The 18141-nt window shown below is 43.8% G+C and overlaps 1 protein-coding gene across 5 annotated transcripts in view; it reads right to left on the minus strand.

Annotated features, from left to right (window-relative positions):
• The window catches only part of hps3 (HPS3 biogenesis of lysosomal organelles complex 2 subunit 1), a 77156-nt gene that overhangs the window by 25274 nt on the left and 33741 nt on the right, over positions 1–18141 (minus strand). For all 5 annotated transcript variants that reach the window (XM_063045377.1, XM_063045378.1, XM_063045376.1 and 2 more), the window contains exons 9-13: positions 16707–16815; positions 15668–15846; positions 13936–14113; positions 11962–12192; positions 8586–8762 (exon numbers count right to left, since the gene is read on the minus strand). In XM_063045377.1, the coding sequence (XP_062901447.1) occupies positions 8586–8762; positions 11962–12192; positions 13936–14113; positions 15668–15846; positions 16707–16815 (874 nt within the window). The remainder of the gene's footprint in view (positions 1–8585; positions 8763–11961; positions 12193–13935; positions 14114–15667; positions 15847–16706; positions 16816–18141) is intronic.

Genomic DNA, 18141 nt, shown 5'->3' on the forward strand with positions numbered 1-18141 from the left:
TTCCTGTAAATTGGCCCTCCACGGCTTATCATTGCCCATGGATCAGTGGGCTTTTTACCATTAGGGAACTCAGTTTGTGGAGGTATTTCTGACATGTGAACTGGTTGCGTTTTGAAGAGAAAACACAGGGACAACATGCATATGAGAAGAGATGGCAACATGATGAAGGGGGTAGGAAAACCTGCAAAATCAATTCCCTAATTCAAGAGTATGCAAATCCCAGCTGGAAAGTGCTAAGTTGGTGTTGGTATTGGTTTATTTTTGTCACATGCACCGAGATACAGCGAAAAAACTTGACTTGTATGCAGATCAGATCATTACACGGTGCATTCAAGTTGAAGTTTAATTGTCACTCAACATGGAAACAGCAAAACAGCAAGGTAGAACAAGGTAAAACAATACCAATGCAGAATAAAGTGTGACAGTGAGAGAAATTGCAGTGGTGGTAAATGATAAAGTGCGAGATTATAATGAATTGAATTGACTTTATTTCTTACATCCTTCACATACACGAGGAGTAAAAATCTTTACGCTACGTCTCCATCTAAATGTGCAATGTGCAATCACAGTAATTTATGATAAATAGAACAGAAAAGGCAATATAGAGTACACTCAAATCAGCATGAGTTCATCAGTCCCGGAGAAGCTGTCCCAGAGCCTGTTGGTCCTGGCTTTATGTTGCAGTACCACTTCCTGAATGGCGGCAGCTGGAATAGATTGTGGGTGTAATGGTTTGGGTCTCCAGTGATCCTACGGGCCCATTTTACACACCTGTCCTTGTAAATGTCCTGAATCATGGGAAGTTCACAACTACAGATGCGCTGGACTGTCCACACCACTCTCTGCAGAGTCCTGTGATTAAGGGAGGTACAATTCCCATACCAGGCAGTGATACAGCCAGTCAGGATGCTCTCAATTGTGCCCCTGTAGAAAGTTCTTAGGATTTGGGGGCCCATACCAAACTTCCTCAACTGTCTGAGGTGAAAGAGGTGCTGTTGTGCCTTTGTCACCACACAGCTGGTGTGAACAGACCACGAGGTCCTCAGTGATGTGGATGCCGAGGAACTTGAAGCTGTTTACCCTTTCAACCCCAGATCCATTGATGTCAATAGGGGTTAGCCTATCTCCATTCCTCCTGTAATCCACAACCAGCTCCTTTGTTTTTGTGACATTGAGGGAGAAGTTGTTTTCTTGACACCACTGTGTCAGAGAGATGACTTCTTCCCTGTAGGCCACCTCGTTATTGTTTGAGATAAGGCCAATCAATGTAGTGTCGTTGGCAAATTTAATTAGCAGATTGGAGCTTTGGGTGGCGATACAGTCATGGGTATACAGGGAGTAAAGTAGGGGACTCGGTACACAGCCCTGAGGAGCTCCTGTATTGAGAGTCAGAGGGGTGGAGGTGAGGGAGCCCACTCTTACCACCTACTGGCGATCTGACAGGACGTCCAGGATCCAGCTGCACAAGACAGGGTCAAGGCTGAGGTCTCTGAGCTTCTTGTCGAGCCTGGATGGAAGTATAGTGTTGAATGCTGAACTGTAGTCCAAGGACAGCATTCTAACATAAGCATCCTTCTTCTCCAGATGTGTAAGAACAGTATGTAGAGCAGTGGCTATTCCATCAAGGTTCATTGTACATACGAGGGAACCATTTAATAGTTTCATTTGCGGGGTGGCTAGAAGCTGCCCTTGAGCCTGTTGCCATATGCTTTCAGGCTTTTGCAACTTAAGCCCAATGAAAGAGGGGAGAAGAGAGAATGATTGCTGTGGGTGTGGGCCTTTGATTATGTTGGCTTAAAAGTACAGACAGAGTCCATGGAGGGGAGGCTGGTTTCCGTGATACTGTATACTGAACTGCGTCCACAACTCTCTGCAGTTTCTTGTGTCACGTGCAGTGCAGTTGTCACACATGCAGATAGGTGGTTTTGATGATGTATTAATAAAAATTGGTAAGAATTGACGGGGACATGATAAATTTCTTTCTCTCTCCCTGAGGAAGTAGCTTATGGCCAGATATACTTTGCACAAAGGGGTTGGGGTTGATTCGATAAAAAGGTGATATGGTTTGTTTGCAAGCTGCCCACCTGCTTTACAACTCTCACTGCACTAATTTCCATCAAATTAAATAAAAGAAAGGCAGATTAAAAGCAGGGAAAGGGATGAGGAGTGGGACTACCTGGAGAGCTTTCAAAGTGCTGGCATCAACACAATGGGCCAAATAGCCCCTTATACAACACTAACTTTATTCAGCATCATTACCTTTCCTAGTTAATAATAAACAAGGAACATTCACCTCTTTTGGCAGTTACATGTATGTTTACTCAATTCCTTCAAAACAGCCAAGGCCATGGAAAAGCAAACATTTCAGTTGGCAGTGATATCAGAGCTGGTACCTAACCGCCAGAGAACTGATTCCAGGGTTGTATAAGGTTACATATTGCATATGTACTTTAATAATAAATTTACTTTGAACTTGAACTATGAATTCTCGCACAGAAAGACCCTATCTGCTGTTATTAGTAAGATGTTTCAGTGAGGGGTGGCACCGAAGCGTAGTGGATAGGGGATCCTGCTGCTGTCTGGAAGAAGTTTGTACATCCTCTCAGTGACCACATAGGTTTCTTTTGGATCTTCTGGTTTCCTCCCACATTCCAAAGTACAGTTAAAGCTAGTGAGTTGTGAGCATGCGATATTGGTGCTGGAAGATTGGCGACACTTGTCACAATTCTTGCTGATTTGATTTTTAGATTATGAGAACACTCAGTCCTCTTTTATTGTCATTTAGAAATGCATACATGCATTAAGAAATGATACAATGTTTCTCCAGAGTGATATCACAGAAAAACAGGACAAACCAAAGACTAACACTGACAGGACCACATAATTATAACATATAGTTACAACAGTGCAAAGCAATACCATAATTTGATGAAGAACAAACCATGGGCACAGTAAAAAAAAGTCTCAAAGTCCCCGAGTGAATCGACTCCCGAGTCCCCGATAGCAGGCGGCAAGAGGGAGAAACTCTCTGCCATAAACCTCCAGGCACCGTCAACTTGCCGATGCCTTGGAAGCAGCCAACCACAGCCGACACTGAGTCCGTCCATCCGAAAACTTCGAGCCTTCGACCAGCCCCTCCGATACAGCCTCCCGAGTGCCATCCTCTGCCAAGCACCTTCGACCTCGCCCCGGCTGCTGAAACAAGCAAAGCCAAGGATTCGGGGCCTTCTGCTCCCGAGATTCCGGTTACCACACAGTAGCAGCAGCAGCGAAGCGGGCATCTCAGAAGATTCTCCAGATATTCCTCTGTACTCTCACGTCTGTCTCCATCAAATCAAATCAGAATGCTGCACGGTCCACTACTTGACAGATTACAGATATCATTCACCGGAGAGGCCACGTGCGCTGCCGTCACACCGCCATCTTCTTCTCCATTTGATGCAAATGACACATTTCATTATATGTTTTGATGCACATGTGACAACTAAAACTAATCTTCATCTTTAAAGCCATGAAGATATTGCTGAGACCTCAACATCAAGAGCCATACTTCTGAGGGGATGGAAAGACCTTGGTGAGAACTCGGCAATTCACTGGAATGGAATCAAGGAGAATGGGAATTTTCTCTCCGGAGCAGTGGCAGCTGGTAGAAGGTTTAATATGGATGTATGCATTGACCTCTAACATTAGAACGTCAACCAAAGGAAAGGTATAACGTACGATGGAGCTAAGAAAGGGATGATTTTGTCTGTGCAGAAATTGTTATTGCATGGATTGTGAAGTCTGTGGGGGTGTCCTAGAATTCATAGAATCACACTGCTCAAACACTGGCACTGCAGCCCAGATGGTCCATTTGCCCACATATCGACCAGAAAACATCTACAGTTTTAAAGCTACACTTAGTCAGCTCCATCATGGGCACTAGCCTTCGCAGTATCCAGGACATCTTCAACAAGCGATGCATCAAAAAGGTAGCGTCCATCATTAAGAATCATCACCCAGGTCATGCCTTGTTCTCACTGCTACCATCAGGAAGGAGATACAGAAGCCTGAAGGCACACACTCAGTGACTCAGGAACAGTTTCTTCTCCTCTGCCATCCAATTTCTGAATGGACTTTGAATCCATGAACACTACCTCACTACTTTGATTTCCTATTTTTGTACTACTTATTTAATTTAACATATATATATAATTCAGTTTTTTTCTCTATTATGTATTGCAATGTACTGCTAATGCAAAGACAAGTTTTACGATATATGTCTGTGATATTAAACCTGAGTCTGATTCCATATACCTGTCCAACTGTCCTTCAAAATGTACTTCTGAAAAAAGAGAAACTTTACAAAGGCATAGCCTAACAAAGCAAGTGAGTATGATCCATCAGATGACGATCAAACGGCTGGCAGAGGTATGATAAGCCATGCTCCTGCACTGCTGTAGAGTTTTATGATTGCTTGCTTATTGTAGGGTAGCTACTCTCCCGCCAAGCTAAAGGATTATGACTGACAAGATTTCTATGTGCTATACTCCCTCAAAAAAGGAGATGAATACACTGAAGGGATTGCGGAGATGAATTAGCTGGATATTGCTTCCTTGAGCGCATCCTCAAATTATGTTGGTTGTCGACACAAATGACACATTTTACTGTATGGTTCAACATACATGGACTAATAAAGCTAATCTTTGTCTTTAAGGTCGGTGAGAGATCTGATACAACCTGAACTATGAAGGACACAGATGGTGAGAAAATTTTCCACAGTGGATTGATCTCAATTGGAGGGCATATGTTTAAAGTGGGAAGCAAGAGGATTAAAAGGAAATCTGAAGAAATGAAAGATTTTTTTCCACCCAAAGGGCGATTGCAATCTGGAGCATACTGTACTTCTTGAGAAGGTGGTGGAGGCAGATGCACACATATTAGAAAAGTACCCATATGAGCTTTTGAATTGCCAAGACGTAAAGATCACAGACTGAGTGCTGGTAAATGGCACAAGTATAAATGGGAACTTGCTAGTCAGCACGGACAAGGTGGGCCAAAGAGCTTGCTTCTGCCCTGAGTGACTTTAAAGAACAGATTATATACATCATAATTAAGGCCAGCTGATGTTGTACCAACTTTTTAACCTACTGCAAGATCGGTGTTAAGGTCAATCTAACATCTCCCTCCCACATAGCCCTGCATATTTCTTTCATCCATGTGCCTATCCACGAGTCTTTTAAATACCCCTAATGTATCTGCCTTTACCACCACCCCATGCAATTACCACCCTGTGTAAAAATCCTGCCTCTGACATCTCCCCATACTTTGCCCCAATCACCTTAGCCAACGCACTGTGGGGGAAAAGGGCACTCGATCTATACCTCTTACAGACCTCTATCAAATCACCTCTCATCCTCCTTTGCTGCAAAGAAAACAGCCTGAGCTTAAGAGTCATAGAAAAGGACAGCACAGAAACGTGCCCTTCAGCCCATCTAGTCCATGCTGAACCATTTAAACTGCCTTGCCCCATTGACTTGCACCTGGACCACAGCCATCCATAACCCCACTATTCAGATACTTATCCAGCTCACTCAACCCCGCCCCCGAACACATTTTCGCGAATCCAGAGAGGTTAAGTAAATTTCCTGGTAAATCGCCTCTGCACCTTCTCTAAAACTTCCACATCCTTCCTATAATGAGGCAACCAGAAATGAACTGATTCATGTGAATAAGATTATTGACTTTCATTAAAAGGTAACATTTAGTCAGGTTTTCTTTATTTCATTTTCTTTAACTGAATTCAGTAGTTTCAAAAATTAACCTTATTAACTTAATACTTAAAATTTGTATTAATTTCAATTGATTTTAATCAGACATTTAAACAGTGAACTTAGAAAACATACACAGAGTTTATAAATGTGAGGCAATGTAGCGGTGAGGTCATGGACCCTATACAGATTACAGAGGAACAGATTCTTGCTGCCTTGAGGCAAATTAGGGTGGATAAATCACCAGGCCCTGACAATATGTTCCCTTGGACCCTGTGAGAGGCTAGTTCAGAAACTGCAGGGGCCCTAGCAGAGATATTTAAACATCTTTAGCCACGGGTGAGGTGCCTGAAGATCGGAGAATAGCTTATGTTTTCCATTGTTGAAGAAAGGCTCTACGAATAAGCAAGGAAATTATAGGCCTGAGAGCCCGACATCAGTTGGGGGAAGAGTTATTGTAAGGTATTCTAAGGGAGCGGATATATAACTATTTGCATAGACAGGGACTGATTAGGAATAGTCATCATGGCTTTGTGCATGGTAAGTCATGTCTTAGAGTTTTGAGGAAGTTAGCTGGGAAGGTGATGAAGGCAAGACAGTGGATGTTGTCTACATGGACTTTTGCAAGGCCTTTGACTAGGTGCCGCATGGGAATTTATCAAGAAGGTTCAGTCACTTGGCATTCAAGATGAGATAGGAAATTGGATTGACATTGGCTTAGTGGGAGAAGCCAGAGGGTGAGAGTAGATGGTTCTCTCTGACTAGTGGTGTGCTGGAATGGTTGATGATGGGTCCTTTGTTGTTTGTCATTTATATCAACGATCTGGATGATAATGTGGTTAACTGAATCAGCAAGTTTGCTGATGACACCAAGATTGTGGATGTGATGGACAACTGGGTAGACTATCAAAGCTAGCAGTGGGATCTGGACCAGCTGTGAAATGGGCTGAAAAATGGCAGATGGAATTTAATGCAGGCAAGTGTGAGGTATTGCGGTTTGGGAAGACAACCAGGGTGGGTCTCACATAGGTAGTGATAGGATACTGAGGAATGCAGTAGAACACAAGGATCTGGGAATACAGATCCATAATTCCTTGAAAGTGGCATCACAGGTATTAGGACTGTAAAGAAAGCTTTTATCACATTGGCCTTCATAAATAAATGTACTGAGTACAGGAGTTGGGATGTTATGTTGAAATCGTATAAGACATTGGTGATGCCTAATCGTATGCAATTTTGGTCACCTACCTACAGGAAAGATGTAAATGAGATTGAAAGAGTGCAAAGAAAATTTACTAGGATGTTGCCTGGACTTGAGGACGTGAGTTATAGGGAAAGTCTGAATAGGTTAGGACTGTATTCCCTAGAATGTAGAAGATTGAGGGGAGGTACAAAATTATGAGGGTATAGCAAGCAGGTTTTTTCCTCTGAGCAACACACACAAAATGCTATGGAAAAGAGTAAACAGTTGATGTTTTGGGACTGTATGATAAAGGATCCATGCCCAATATGTTGACTGTTTACTCTTCTCCATAGATGCTGCCTGGCCTGCTGAGTTCCTCCAGCATTTTATGTGTGTTGCTTTGGATTTCCAGCATCTGCAGATTTCTTTTGTGTTTTACACTGAAGTCGGGTGAGACTAGAACTAGAAGTCATGGGTTAAGGATGAAAAGTGAAATGTTTAAGGGACATGAGGGGGAACGTCTTAACTCAGAGGACGGTGAGAGTGTGGGATGAGCTGCCAGCACAAGTGGTGGATGCATGGTTGATTTAAACATTTAAGAGAGCTTGGATGGGAGGGGTATGGAGGGGTATAGCCTGGCTGCAAGCTGATGGGTCTAGGCAGTTCAACAGTTCAGCACAGACAAGATGGGCCAAAGAGTCTGTTTCAGTGCTGTAGTGTTCTATAACTCTGTGACTCTAAGAACAAGCACAACCTGCTGAAGGCCTCAGGATGCATCATCCACAGGTCTGGTCACCAAAGGTTTACAGCTCACCTCACTCACAGGATGGCTACAGAAGAGAGACCTCAAGTTCATTGGGATACAGGTGACCAATAGTGCGGGGTGCAATTACTTTTTCTAATATACAAGCAAAAATTACTCATGTTTGTCATCCTTCCTGAAGATAAACTGGTTCCACTCATTGTGAATTAGAACAGACATCTTCCATATGTGTTTATCCTGTATTTGGGTATCAGAGTTTCACAGTTTTTAGGGCTCCTGCCTCATAGCTCCAGTAAGTCAGGTAGTCCCAACCTCTGGTGCTGTATGTGAGGAGGTTCCCTCTGTAACCTCATGGGTTTCCTTCAAACGCTTAGGTTTCATCCCACAAATATGCAGGTTGGTAGATTGCCCCCGGTCTCGAGGTGAGTGGGAGTCCAGGGGAGATTGTTGGGAACGTGGGAAAAGGGAATGGGATGTGTAAATGGTTGTTATATGACTATTGAATGGTTCCCTAGTACAATAAAAGCTCAATCAACCTCGCTATGGTCTTGCACCTTATTGTTTACCTGCACTGTGCTTTCCCTGTAGCTGCTACACTTTATTCTGCATTATCATTTTACCTTGTTCTACCTCACCATGCTGTGTAATGATTTGATCTGTAAAGACAAGAAAATCTTTTCACTGTATCTCAGTACACGTGAAAATAATAAACCAATTCTACATGATTCAGTGGGTTGAGGGTCTGATTTTCTGCTGTATGGTTCTAAGAATTATGTTAAAATTAACTAATAAAGTAAATGCCAGCATCACTAATCTAAATTCTTTGCTGCTGGCAAACACAAGATACCACAAATAATTATCACATATTTTTTAAAAAATGCAAGCAAACCTTGAAGAATAGTTCAGCCTCCTCAAGGGTGACTTTGTTACTTCTCAGTAGAGCTACAAATGCAACCACCAGGAGGCCCGGTTGGGTCTTCTCCAGCTCATGGGACAGTTCAGTTGCCACAACGCCATGATACCGCAGGAGATTTGGTTCGTCCACAAATCCATTAATCAACCTCATCTGCCAAAAGCAAGTATACGTTCAACGGAACTGTCAGTAACCAGGGCGTTTCAACTAACATCCCTCACAGATGTTTTCAACCTTAACTTCTAACTGCAGCACAACAAATAAAGTCAGGAGTAGGGCCATTCACTCCCTTATCCCTGCTTTTCCACTTTGAGATGATGGCCAATTTTCCACTCAAAGCAGTCTTCCCCACACTAACCCTACAATCTGCAAATCTCTTAACGTCTAAAAATCTATTGATCACTTTAGATTTGACTGTAATGCAGGCAGCATCAAGAAAATGAATTTGCTTTGAATTGACCTTAATACATTAAATTCCTCCCCTTCTTTCATTTCAGCCCTGAGTAAAAGAGATAGAAGGTATCGAGTGTCAACAAGGTGAGAAGATTTAAACCAAATCAACATTGTGAAAAGGGAATATAACCCTAGATTGTAAAAGATAAGATGCAAAGCAGTTGTGGCCAAAGGTTTGTCTTCGGGCCCAGTACAGGTTTTGCCCCCTGCCCTACTCTCCCTCCCTCTCCTGATTTATTATATTGAAATTATATTAATATAGTATCTTTCATAAACTTATTTGTTGCAAAGTGCTTTCAGTCAATGAAATAACTCATTTACAAAAACCACAAACCGAGCCCCTCTGCCTCAGGAGGGTAACTTCAGTCAAAGACCCTACCTTTTGTTCACATTGCACAGGAGGTACAGAAGCCTCAAAAGGAGTTTGAGGAGATATGGTTTGTCAACTAAAACAGTCAAAAACTTCTACAAGTGTACCATGGAGAGCATTCTGACTGTCTGCATCACCATCCGGTATGGGGGAGGGGGGTTTCTACTGCACAAGATCAAAATAAGTTGCAGAAACTTGTAAAATTAGTCAGCTGTATCATAGGTATCAGCCTCCGTAGCATCCAAGACATCTTCAAATCTTCAAGGAGTGGTGGATCAGAAGGTGGTGTCATTCATTATGGATCCCCACTACCCAAGACATGACCTCCTCATGGGTTACCTTCAGGAGGGGGGCACAGAAGCCTGAAGGCACTCACTCACAATTCAGGAACAGTCTGTTCCCCTCTGCCTTCTGATTTCCAAATGGACATTGAATCCATGAACACTACCTCACTACTTTTTTTTAAATTTATGTTATTTTACACTACTTACTTTAAATTAATTTAATAGACATGTAACTCAGGTTTTTTCCTCTATATTTATTTATAATGTATTTCATTGTACTGCTGCTGTAAAGCTAACAAGTTTCATGACATACACCGGTGATATTAAATCTGATTCTGAACTCCTACACTACCAAGTTCCAGAGCAGTTACTTCCTACAACTGTTTGGTTCTTGAAACAACCTGTACAACCCTAATCACTACCTCAGTATAGCAGTACAACTACTCTGCACTACAATGGAACTTGTTTGTTTTAATTGTGTTACATCTGTAAGAATTATTTTTGTTTCTCTTCTGAATGTTGCATCTCTAATGCTCTATCCCTGTGATGCTGCTACAAGCATAAGTTTCATTGTGCCTGTGCACACATGTAGTGTGTAGACTACAAACTCAACTTTGACTCTGAGAACAAGCAGATAGTTAATAGAACTGATGTTCACTGACCCTTGCAGGTAATGGTCACAGTATGTGTTCTGGCAATGGTGATGCAGGGGCAAATATTGACCTTGATTTCTGATGGGGAACTCCTGAATCGACTAGGCCTCGGTTAACATCCAGTCAGAGGGACTTTCAACAGTACAGTATTGCACCAATGCAAAATGAGGCTTGAATCCATGACCTTCTGACTCAGGAGATAAGGGATCCAGGAAGGCAGAAAGCCAACTAGGCAGACCTCGATTTTTCTTCAAACTCCCAAGTGTTTAACAGAATCAAAACATCAGGCAATCTGTTGTCACTGGATTTTACTAGCCTTTCCCAGTTTGAAGCAGTGCCAACCAGGTTTCTGAACGAATGGTAAGTTCACAGTGCATACTTATTGCCATCCCAGACAACATCTGTATATCCAGAACATGTTAAAGTTTACTTCTTTCCAAAGCAAGGGAAACACATCACCAGGTTTGACACCGAACCTTCAGCTGAAACTAAAACGGCCTTCTCGGATGTAACTAAAAGATTAGTTGATAACATTTAAAAAATGGGTTCAGTCATCTTTAGTGCCCTAACCAATATCTATTCCCCAGAAGACATTTCAGATTATCTATTTAATAATACTTATGGAAGTTTCGTATGCACAAAGATGGCTGGAAGCATAGCAGTTAGCATAATGCTTTACAACGCCTACAATCAGTGATCAATTTCCACCACAGTCAGGGATTTATATGTTCCCCCCATAACCCTGGAGGTTTCCTCCAGGTGCTCCGGTTTCCCCCACATTCCGAAGACGTATGGGTTAGTAAGTTGTGGGCATGCCATTTTGGTACTATAAGCAAGATGAAACTGTGTTGGATATTAACACAAATGATGCATTTCAAAGTACATGGTAAACTAATCTTTATCTTTACAAGATGGGTGGTACTACTCCTCCATTAAATCAGTGACTGATGCACCATGATAACAAAGAGTTTGAGACCACATGACTATAAGATATTGGAGCAGAATTAGGCCCTTTGGCCCCTCAAGTCTACACCACCATTCAATCATCTGATTTTTCCCAACTCTATTCCCTTGGCTTCTCCCCATAACCCTTAACCCCCTTATTCAATCAAGAACCTATCAATACACCCAGTGGGTCAACATCTACAGCCCTCTGTGGCAACAAACTCCACCGATTCATCACTATCTGGCTGAAGAAATACCTCAGCATTTCAGTTTTCCAAATCAGAATCAGAATTATTATCACCAGCATGTGTCGTGAAATTCTTTAACTTCGCAGCAGCAATTGAATACAATACATAATATACAAGGGGGAAAATAAATAGATAAATAAATAAATGACAATATATGTTTATTTATATTTTAAAGGGATGTCCCTTTATTCTGAGGCTGTGCCCTTGGATCCTAGACTCTCTTTCTGTTCGAAACATTCTCACTATGTCCACTCTATGAAGGCCATTCAGTACCCAATAGGCTTCAATGAGGTTCTTTCCTCATCCTTCTGAACTCTGATACCCCGAGACATCAAATGCTCCTCATACATCCAGCTTTTCCTTCTGGATGGACTGGGCACACTTTGCCTTGCACATTACCTCTGTGTATCGCCTCATGGCCATCTGGTATTTCTGCTGGTCTTCAATTCTTAACGCCACCAATGCTTTGGTCAACGTCACCAGGGGCGACGGGCTGATGGAGGCCAGCCTTTCCAGATGGTCCCATGCCGTCCTCAGGCACACGTTTCTCATGCACGGGCTGCACACGGCGTGGGGAATTTGGGTTGGTTCTGACAGCTTGAATACCTGCAACACTTGGTTTGCCGTTTCCTAAAGAATTAAAAATAGGGTACTGTTTTTTCCAAAAACACTTCACCAAAATACTTCAGCCAGTCACTGGAAGTCCCCATTTACATTGAATTTGAGATTCTCCTTTTTTCTCGAGATCTTTGTACTCCAGTTAACTGAACATTTTTAAGAAGGAAGTTGAACTATGCTCAGAAACAGGCAGTTAGAAAGCCCTAGTACATACAAAAAGGAAGCTAATAAACAAATAGGACATCAAGCCACACAGAAGATAGATGGGGTGGCACGGTAGCACAACACTGTACATATTCTCATTTGCTTAAATAATTCATTAAGGGTTATATGTAAAAGTGAATGGCATACGTCATCACGCTACCACGTCATACATGCATGCCTCGCTTAAAGTAAAAACTAAACTAAACATATACAAATTACCTGTTTTTCTTTTGGTTAGTTTTTATGTTTTGCAGTTACAAATCATTAGTGAATCTGTGGAATTCATTGCCAAGGACAGCTGTGGAGGCCAGGTCACTGGGTACATTTAAAGCTGAGGTTGATAGGTACTTGATTAGTAAGGGTGTCAAAGGTTACAAGGCAGCAGGAGAATGGGTTTGATGGAATGGTGGAGTAGCATCGATGATCCGAATGGCCTAATTCTGCTCCTTGGTCTTGTGGATGAAAAAAAGAGGACGAGGATTTTTAAACAGAGGCACAGCTGGACAAGAGTAGTGTGAAAACAATATTTGGTTTAACAAGGCAGAAAAATAATGCTAAAATTCAGATGGGAATGTCAGAGCGTGAACTTAGGAGCAAAAGTTAGGATATTTCAGTTGAGGAAGAGATATGGAAGGAACAAGACACAGAGTTAATCATGAGGTATTACAGGACTGAAGAGTAGGAGTGAAGGTTGTGTGTAATATAGCACCTTCCAAATGTACTGCTTTCATCTTTGATGTAACCAGAAGAGTGCCATATACAACTGCATCACAGGTAGCGCAAGTGTCTGGCATAAAATCTCTATCGCTCAGATCCAGGAGAGGTCAAGGCGAGGTTGTGACAGGTAGGAAGAGAGGCAGCAGAGATTAGATCTGATCCAAAGTGGATGCAAAGTATTAAAGGAAAAGCAAATCTGAAATGTCACATCAAATTAAACCGGGACTCTGAGACACGGAAATTATTTCTTAAATCTCCTCTTTACACAAACACTTGGAACAGGTTCTAAGCAGAGCAGTGGAAGTATTGTCAACTATAAACACAAGAGATTCTGCAGATGCTGGAAATCCAGATGAATACACACAAGATGCTGGAAGAACTCAGCGGGTCAGACAGCATTTATGGAGGGAAACAAACAGTTGACGCTTCGAACCGAGACGCTTCAGCAGGACCCTCAATAAATGGTCTCGACCCGAAGCGGCAATCGTTTATTCTTCTCCATGGATGTTATCTGACATGCCGAGTTCCTCCAGAATTACTGATATTAACTGATTTATTGTGGAGCAGCAGAGCTGGTGGTTGAATTGAAGGAGTTTGTGAGGAGAGGACATACAGATACTTTCCACTTGGGTGGCTAAAATTGTTTTACAATGTGTTTCTAAGTTTGACCATCTACAAATCTGCCTGAAACACCAACATTTGCATTATTTCCTTCCCACATCAGTCTGATGGTGGATCAACTCAGACCAATAGCCAGGCAACACTAGGCAGCACCGAATGGAATATTCTGAATAAAGTCAGATTGCATCCAAGTCTAAAATTAAAACTGCTTACTGCACTGAGCGGCTCTTCAATTTCCTCATAGACTAAGTGCTTCAAGTAGTACATAAATCCTTTTCCAAACTTCTGAGGTTCATTTTCCCAGACAAGCATCCTGCTGATTAGTTCACTCAATGACTTGCCCGACATCTTATAGTAGGGGAGAGTGAGGTGAAAATCATCCATCTCAAACCTAGTGCCAAAATAAGTCCACACAGCAATTAAAACAGCCTTCAACACAGATTCTGTTCATGCAGTCATTCAAGCCCTTAACGCGGGCTAGTTAAAAAATAATGGAACACCCATTGTTAATAAATATATATCAATGTTTAAAAGCAGAAGAATTAGGTGGCAACTAAGAGTGGTTGTACCCAGGTAGGTGACACACACAAAATGCTGGATCACTTCATCAGTACAATGGCAATCTGCGAGATACATCAAAACAGTAAAAACCGAACTATTAAATCAAATAACTGAAGGAATTATCCAGTTAAGTCCCCTTCCAACAGCCTGTCAACTTTTCTTTTAAACAAAGTCACGATGATACAGCTTTCTCTGACAGAGACACACTCTATCACTTCCCTATCCATGAAGGGCTTCCAATTTGACTCGTGTGTTTTGCCCTGTCCTGGTCACCACTCACCCCATCACTCTACTCTCACTTACAAGGATGTTGCCGGGTCTGGAGGGCCTGGGTTATAAGGAAAGGTTGAATAGGCTAGGACTTTATTCCTTGGACTGTAGAAGACTGACAGCAATTTTGACGGAGGCATACAACATTATGAGGAGTACAGGTAGGGTAAATACAAGCAGGCTTTTGCCACTGAGGTTGGGTGGGGCTACTACTGCAGTTCACAGTTGAGGGTGAAAGGTGAAAAGTGAAATGTTTAAGGGGAACATGAGGGGAAATTTCTTCACTTAGAGAGTTGTGAGAATGTGGAATGAGCTCATGGTGCATGGGAGCTCGATTTCAATGTTTAAAAGAAGTTTGGATAGGTAAATGGATGGGAAGTATATGGAGGGTTATGGTCCCGGTACAGATCGATGGGGGTAGGCAGTTTAAGTGGTTCGGCATGGACCAGATGAGCCAAAGGGCATGTTTCTATGCTGTAGTTTTCTATGACTCTATGAATATTCATCAAAATTATTTAATGAATTTAGTTTCTGTCATCCAGTGTTTCAGGAGATTCAAGTCAGATATACGTAATCTCATCTCACTACACAGTTCCTGTGGTCTTCAAAGCAGCAGTGTGCCGTATTCTTTTAGGCTCCAGGATTGTACACAGTGCTCCAAGTATGGACCGCTACAAACCAGACGTAGAGACATTTGCAGGTGTCAGATGATCTCGTGTTAATGTGGTCGGACTGCAAGGTTGGTGCAGCCAGTGGAGACACTGCCCCACACCTCCAGTGACAGGGGTTCGACCACTGACCTCTGGTGCGGCCTGCGTGGAGTTTGCATGCGTGCTCTGTGACTGTGTGGGCTTCCTCTGGGTGCTTCAGTCTCTTCCCACATCCCAAAGACGTGATGGGTCAGTTTAAAGGCTGTGCTAAATTGCCCCAAGTAGTAGAACTTGACAGGAGTGTGGGAGCAAGAAAGTAGTGGGGGAACGGGTTCACTCCTTGAGCCAGGAAAGATCTGATGGGCCAAATGGAGTCTTATGTTGTGAGGATACATGGCCCCGACAACTCTGCGTTTCAATATTTTACGGTAACGAGGACCCAGTAAAAAAGTGATAGCACATACTGACTAAAACAGTCTCCCAACTGGATGCAGTTCTCTCGGAAAGCGGAGAGTAGTTCGGGGCTGTCACACTGGCCGAGGTCGGGATCCAGGAGAGCAGCCTTTAGCATGAGGTGTGCTTCACTCAGCAAGTGGACGTAACTCTGTGGACTGCAGGTCTTGTACTTCAAGCTGTACTCCACCTACAGGAGGGCCAGAGAACAGTGCCCAAGTTTATCATTGGCAAACACAGGGTATAAACGCCACCAATAACTTACCGTTCTGCAATCGCAGCACAGCAACTAACAAACACAAATTAACATAAAATTCATTAATCTCACAGCAAGTAGCGAGTGTGCAAATAAACAAAATAAACATTTTACCCTGATGTCATGGAGGAGACAGGGAGAGAGAGAGGCAGGGAGGTAGCCAGAGAGACAGGGACAAGAGGAGTGGGACAGAGAGTGGGGGGGGTAGGATGGAGAGTGGGGGGTGGGATGGAGAATGGGAAGGAGGGAGGGAGGCAGAGAGAGAGGGAGAGAGGCGGAGAGAGGGAGGAAGGCGGAGAGAGGGAGAGAGGCAGGGAGGTAGCCAGAGAGACAGGGACAAGGGGAGTGGGACGGAGAGTAGGGGGGGTAGGATGGAGAGTGGGGGTGGGACGGAGAACGGGAGGGAGGGAGGGAAATGAAGAGAGGGAGGGAGGGAGGGAGAGGGAGAGAGGGAGGGAAAGGGAGAAAGGGAGGGAGACAGAGGAGAGAGAGAGGAGACAGAGAGCAGAGAGGAGAGAGACAGAGAGGAGACAGAGAGCAGAGAGGAGAGAGACAGAGAGGAGAGAGACAGACAGACACAGAGAGGGAGGGAGACAAAGGAAGGGAGACAGAGAGAGGGAGGGGGAGACAGAGAGAGGGAGGAAGGGAGACAGAGAGAAGGTTAGCATTTTTGAGGTAATTTCAAGAATCTGGTTGCAGTGGGGAAGCAGCTGTTGATGTACCCCGAGGTGTGGGTCCTCGGGCTCCGGGACTTCCTTTCAACTCAACACCAGCTGAAAAGGTTAGCCACTCACCATCTCTTTGCACAGCTGAACTGTTGGAATCACCTGCAAGCAGTATAAATTCCAGCCACATTCCTTAATAACTGGTGGCGTATTATTCAGAGTCCTGGATCTTTGGAGTCTGCAAAGAAAATGAAAAAAATCTGCTCAGCTCTTATTTGCTAATTTGCTGCCTTAGCTGAATTAGGCAAGCCCCATGGCTTGTAACTGGACCGGCTGCAGCTGTAGCAACTTCACAGCATAGTTTGCTGGAGAATCTCAGCAGGTCAAGCTGTATCGTGGGGTGGGGGTGAGAATGGGTTGGTGAGGAGAAAGCAACTGATAGTTTGGAATGCACTCACGTGTTGAGATCAAGAGTGGTGAGGGGAGACAGTTAGTATAAAATGTGTGTGTGTGGGGGGGGAGGGGAGAACTGGTGGGATAGGAACCCAAGCTAATTGGTGGACTGACGAGGGGTGAAAAATGACGGGCAGGTTGTTCCAGGGGTTGGGGTGAAGATGGGAAGCAGAGGCTGGGGGGGGGGGGGGTGGGGATGATAGATGGAGGCAGATGGAGCAAGGTGGGCTGAGGAGAGGGGAGGGTTAAGGTTGGAGACAGCTGCTGGAAGGAAGTAGTCGAGAATGTTTAAGGACTACCTATGCTGGAATCTGATGAGGAAGTGAAAATGGGAACCATTAGGGGAAAGGCAGAAAGCAGAACAGGAGACAGGAAGGGAGGGGGAAGCCTTGCTCTACTATTGATGCTGCCCTCACCTGCAACTCCTCCGTTTCCCGTATATCCGCGCTCAATCCATCTTCCCGTTGTAATAGTGATAGAGTCCCTGTTGTCCTTACCTTCCACCCCAGCAGTCTCTGCAATCAACACATTACCCTCCACAACTTCCACCATCTCCAAAAGGATCCTACCACTAAACATATTTTTACCTCCCACCACCCTCACTGCCTCCCCACCCCACCCACCCAGCTTCCCTCAGGCATCCAGCCGAGCAACGCACACAAAATGCTGCATGAGCTCAGCAGGCCAGGCAGCATCTATGGAAAAATGTACCGTTGACCTTTCGGGCTGGAACCGAAGTCCTGGTGTCATCTGATGTGGCCTCGCTACACTGGGTGAGACCAGACCTACAGTCAGTTGAGCAACCACTTCATCCAGCACCTCCGCACCATCTGCCACAAGCAGGACTTCCCGGTGGCCAAACATTTTAATTCCTTTTCTCATTCCTGTTCCGACATATCAGTCTATGGCCTCCTCGTGCTAAAATGAGGCCACCCTCAGAGCAGAAAAGCAACACCTTACATACCATCTGCATATCCTACATCAATTTCTACTTCCAGCAAAAAAAATACCCCAACCCCCTTTTTATCTATTCCTCATTCTCACCTGCCTATTACTTCTCCCTGGGTCTCCTCCTTCTTCCCTTTTCTCCCTTGTCCCACTCTCCTCTCCT

This window comes from Mobula hypostoma, chromosome 4 (genome assembly GCF_963921235.1).
Source record: "Mobula hypostoma chromosome 4, sMobHyp1.1, whole genome shotgun sequence".
NCBI lineage: Eukaryota > Metazoa > Chordata > Chondrichthyes > Myliobatiformes > Myliobatidae > Mobula > Mobula hypostoma.